We start from the raw sequence: 5,937 nt of genomic DNA on the forward strand, positions 1-5,937 counted from the left end.
CACCTTTGTCTCTAGGAGTTGTCTACTAATTTGCCAGTCTTTATTTGCTTCATGTTTCTATAGTCAGTATTGCTCAGAGTATACTACAAAAAACTTGTGATCCTTCATTATTAGAGCTACTGTTTGCAGTACTACATTTATTTATTTATTGCATTTAAAATTTAGTGTACACTTACTTTAATGTAGTCATGGTATTTCCAAACAAGACTTTTTTTGGCAACGGTGTGTGTCACTTGATGTATGCTTCAACTAATTAATTTTTTAATTATGTTGTTCGAGTTAATTTGCTCATATCTTGACTAATCAAACGAATATCTATTATTTTCCATCAACACAGATAAACTATTCTTCGATTAAACTTCTAATCAAATTCTATCTTTAATTTTATTTTTAATTATTAGTATTTAATATTTCGTTTACCGATTAATTCTATATGCTATTATTTAGACAGGTGAAAGGAATTACTTAACTTTTTTAACTTTACTGGGATTTGGAAATTAGTGTCACATAATCAAAGCTACCTGTGTTGCTTCAACTATATTGTTTTCCTCTACGGTTAAACCTTTATATAACATCCTCGCTTATTCCGATATTTTTTGGCTGTTATAGTGAAATGTTGTTATATAGGACATATATTATAACATTAAATAAAAATTGATTCTGAAAAAAACTTGACTTTTATAGTGAATGACTGTTATATAGAGATCCTGTTATATAGTAATCCTGTTAGAAGTATGACTGTATATGGTAATCGAATTCCCCCTCCCCATTCTTCCCCCTTAGAAATTCCCGTTTGCAAACTGTATGCCCTTTGTTGAGAGGAAGACAATAGTAAACTTTAATTTGGGATTACCAAAATAAACTTCAATTTTGAAGGGTTTTAGGAGGATATTTTAAACAAAAAATACTGATTAGAAACACGAAAATGTGTAGGATTTATTTGGTATATATCCACATTGTAACCTTATTTTCTAGATAGAAGGTAAACCTAAATGTAAGGGCATAAAAGAAGTAAATTAAAGGGCCTACCACACAAAGTGGTCCTAATGATAAATGAGAGGATAGCCAAAGTGCAAACTTCATCTCTGTTTAGATCTATCTGGCAATTTCATATGGTTGCCCTTATGGCTAGGGAAGAAAATCTTGTGTGTTCAACTAACCAAAAGCATATATCAAAAGCAACACACTACTTTTCCTTGCCTTTTATCTATGAAAAGCAAATCTCTTTAATTTTCTTTGAAATTTTCTGCAGTTAATTAATTGGAGAAAGATAATAATTGTAACTACCAAGAAAATATAATTGAAAAAATAATGTGGAGAAAGATCATTATCAAGAGATTCTAAAACCCTACTTCTCTTCTTAAAGCTGATAACATTCCCAACTTCAAATCAATTGAACACCCCAAAAAAGCACAAACAAAAATCTTACATTCAAATCTAATGTACTATAGGCAGAAGATGCCTTTTTTCTCTTTTTCTTCCTTTTTTTTTTATCTGCACATCCACTTTGATAAACTCAAGAAAAATTCTTAATACTCATATAACTTATTTGATTGGGCACCGACTTTAAGAAAGAAAGAAAACTTTTGAATTTTGTAATTTAAAATAAGGCACATATATTTTATGTGGTTATAAATCACTACATAAAGATAAATTATTTCTACATTTAAAAAGTGATCATTCTTTTTTGACACCAACTAAAAATGAAATAAGTTCACATAAATTAAAACGGAATGAGTATTAAAATAAATTAATTAGATTCTCATAGTTCATTCAGACTATACAACATATCTCAAAAACTCTTCAAATTATTGTCATTCTAACAAGATCAATCAAAAGAATAAGTCTCTCCCTTGCTCTACCTTTTCACCCTTTTTCATGAGAGATGAAGTAAAATGAAAAATCTAAACCAAAAAAATGGGTTAAGAGGGGAAAAAAAAGCATAAAATTCTTTAAAAAAATGAAAGAGAAGAAATTAAACACCTTTCATATTTATGTGCTCTTACAGGCATAGATCATCAATGAAAATTCAACTTTATCTTGATTCTTGTGCTTCAATTTGTCTTTATCTTCTAACCACAATCTACTCTCCAATCCACTTCTTGTCCTAAACATGAAAACAGCAGAACCTGAAGCTGGATTAAAGAACCAATCATGAACATCCCACATAAGATCTACAAGCAAACCATCCAAAAAAATACTTTGATTTCCCCTAAAATTCCATTGCAGCCTCTTTACCCTAATCACCATTTTTTTATCAATAGAAACTGATAAAACTGGATGATTATCTTTCCCTTCATTTTCACCGCTACAACTTATCAAAATGTCATGTGTTGAACCCTTGTCACAAAATTGAGCTTTTGTTGAATAAAGGGTGTTCCCTGAAAAATATTCTTGTCTTGAAATTAGAGTAAATTTGGCCATAGGATTGCCATTCTTGAATTTTTTGAATGAAGCTTCTTCAGCCATATTTCCAAGAATTAGACCAATTTCTGAATCAACTATGACCAAAACATAGTAACCATTAATTGGTTCAGGACCAAACATGTACCTAGCTTCACATAAATCCCAGAAAATTTCAACCTTAGAATGACCAAATTCCATTGCTCTACTCCCCTTTTTCTTCCTAAAAAGACGCGAATTCGCGTTGAGTTTGAATGAATTTGACGGATCATCACCAAAATGTATGCTTAAACCTTGTGTTATATTTGTTTTGGACCATGTAACAGTGATCAAAACATGTTTTTGATTGGACAAATTAACTTTGTACAAACAAGTAACACTGTTTTGTGTTGAAGGGATTAAAGATGGAGGGAAACAAGAAGTGTTTGAATAACTAGAACAAGAAGTAGTTTCAGATATTACTTGTACTGCATATTCACTAAAACAAGAAGCAAAATCCCTCATTCTTGGAAAAAAAAAAGGGAACTGAGATTTAGAAGAAAGATGAAGAGAGGTTTTGGAATAATGTTAAATGGGAAATTTCATAGGAAGATGGAAGTATAAATTCTCTTCTCTTTACTTAGCCCACGTAAAGGGTATTAAATATGATTGTTTTTTTTTGTATTCTCTCTCTTACCTTAAATTTTGCAACTTATGAGAAGGGAGAAAGGGAAAGAATGGAAGAATGCTAAGACAGTTCATCTGAGTATCTTTTAAAAGAGGGAAAAAATATATAATTAGTGATTTTTTCTTTAAATAACTATATTTAAAACATTGCTAATTAAGTTGACCAAAGTGGAATAATAAAGACGGCAATGTGGTGTAAATTGCATGAGTAATATAGTTACTATTTTATTCAGTTTCTTGTAACCTTGGAATTGATGATTGACTAAGACAATTAAGATGTGATTCATAGACAATTAATTTTCAGTTTCTTGAATTTAATTGAGTGTTTGTTGTTATTGAGTTCTTTTCATTTTTTCTTAATCGAGAGTCTATCAGAAATAGTCTTTTTACCTTTTAGATAAGAATTAGGTCTGCGTATACACTACCCTCCCCAAACCTTACTTGTGAAATTATACTGAGTTTGTTGTTATTGTTGTTATTTTTGAATTTAACTGTGTGGAAATATCTACCACCCAGGTTATTATGGGATGAATATAATACTTCCATTCTTAACGAGAGATATAAAAAATCCTAGTAGACAATATTTTTTTCCTTTTACCCAATGAGAAATTTAAAAATTGTGTTTCTTGGATTAAACAGGTTTTCAGATTTTAGTTGCTTTCAGATTCTGGTTATTAAAAAGCAAGCAAAAGTGCGTAGTGGGGAGACTAGGAATAAAAATTCATAAGAAAATCTAACATTGAAAATATTAAATTGACAATGTTTTCGATTAGGGGTTACTGCAAAAGATTGAATGGTAAGAGGCAATTCATATAAAGAAAATCAAAGATCTACTAATCTAGATGATTGATATTTTCAAAAGGGTGGAAGAGTTTTACATGCTTTAATATTTTTGCACTGTCAATATACTTTAACCTACATGGTAGGTAATTATGTTCCATTCTTATTAGCCAACCAATTACCATTTTTAATGCTTATAATTTTTTTTACATATAATTACCTTTTAATTAAATAACATAATTGTATAATTTTTCTTAGTGGGAAAAAAGGTTAAAGTGGTCGAAAAGAATTAGGATAGTGAAGCTGGTCCTACAAATTAAAACCAGACTGTCGACCCCCCAACTTCTAACCCTAAAAACAGATATGATTAAAAGAAGAATGAATCTGTTTGTGTATTTACTATGTTAATACTGAGAATTTAATTGCATTGAGTTATCTTTTTATGTTGGTATGCATAAATTTATAGCACAAATGTAGGTAAAAGAAGGAATAATAAATTCTTTTGTAACCCCCATGATTCTATTAAATGTTATCAATAGAGTCCTTTCATATCATTCTCCAGTCTCCAACCTCCCCATAAAGGGTTATAATAATAATAATAATAATAATAATAATAAAAGGAAAAAAGAAAGTTAAAAGGGAAGATTTAGTAGAGGGATACGATAAGGTAAAAAGCTGCATACTTAAAGGAAAGAAGCTAAATAGGTAATGATAAAAGTGCACAAAGGTGAAAAGAAAGAATCGAAAGGTAAAGGAAAAGAAAAGGTCATGTTTCAAAAATTGCATAAATGCATGTTCTCATGATTAATCTCTTAAACTTAGACTCTAATCATTACAACATTTTCATAAAAAGAAAAAGATTACTAGTTTCTATGTTTGTTCATTTTGTAAAACGAAATGACTTACCAGACTTGTGCAATTGTGAGCCCTAGATATATCCAAACCCGTAATGCTCGAGACTGACTCAGTAGTTCTACTCTAATAATGTGTAAAATTTTCTTAATTATATTGTTGATCTTCAAAAATTTTAACAAATTACTAACTCCTCAAAAATCATATTAATCTATCTCAAATATGATGTTTGAGAACAATGAAGTTCAGATATTGAGTATAAAGAAAGGCTATAGCAAAAGCATATAGTATAAGTAATATTTTGTTTTGGCTAGCTACACATAAAAATGGGGTATTGTTTTATAAGCTAAGGAGAAATGGACCCCAAGATTGTCAGTTCAGGGTATGTTATCCCACCATAAACAGCAAGAATAATGCAGTCCAAAAATTAGTAGTAGTAAAGAATAATGTACTCGAAATTTGGTTTGTAATGGGAATGAGAAGAGAATCAAATCAATTCAATGAATTCTTTTTTGTTGTTGATTCACTAGACATTGGGTCCAAGAATTTATTTCTGCCCATTGCATCAACTGGTGTTTGGATCTGCCCATTAACACCATGATTTCAGTTAGAGCTGTTGGGGGTCCTATATTATTCCTCATCTGTGTTTTACAAAAAAATATTAATGTTATCTCTTTTTTCACACTCGCTATATGGTAAGTTCCGATTAATCTAGATTTATTCCTGAAGGGGAGCTTTGGAGTAACGATGATCTATAGGTTACGGGTTTGAGCTGTAGAATTATACTTTAATGCTTGCATTAGGATAAATTGCCTACATAATGTCCCCTTAGAGTGCAACCCTTCTTGGACTACGTGAACGCGGGATATTTTGTGCACCAGACTGTTCTTTAGTACCGTATAATGACCATTAAAGTTGAACAACTACCAATTAGAATTTTTTTCATTTCTAGAGTTCGAACCCAAAATCTCTAATTAACGATGGTAAAATCCTAGTTATCCTATCACAACGTTTGACAGTAACAAATCAGCATTTAATTAAATGTTAAGCCATCACCAGTGACTCCTATATCTTTTATTCCTTCTAGATGAAGAGTGTCTTGGAAATTGGAATGTAGAATTTGGCAAAAAATAATGTACTAAAAAAATTAACGGAAAGATTAAGATGAAACATTTTCAAATATGGTAGTCTATGGTGGGATGGAGACTACCTTTAGAAGACCATAAAGTTTCAAAA

General features: G+C 30.4%; 1 protein-coding gene across 1 annotated transcript; it reads right to left on the reverse strand.

The window, feature by feature from the left end:
• Positions 1-1,736: 1,736 nt before the first annotated feature.
• Positions 1,737-3,138, reverse strand: LOC107777630 (uncharacterized). The gene has a single exon (XM_016597695.2). It carries the CDS (start codon positions 2,905-2,907, stop codon positions 1,993-1,995), a length of 915 nt encoding a protein of 304 aa, XP_016453181.1. The 5' UTR covers positions 2,908-3,138; the 3' UTR covers positions 1,737-1,992.
• Between the last annotated feature and the right edge of the window lie 2,799 nt (positions 3,139-5,937).

Source organism: Nicotiana tabacum, chromosome 9 (genome assembly GCF_000715075.1).
Source record: "Nicotiana tabacum cultivar K326 chromosome 9, ASM71507v2, whole genome shotgun sequence".
NCBI lineage: Eukaryota > Viridiplantae > Streptophyta > Magnoliopsida > Solanales > Solanaceae > Nicotiana > Nicotiana tabacum.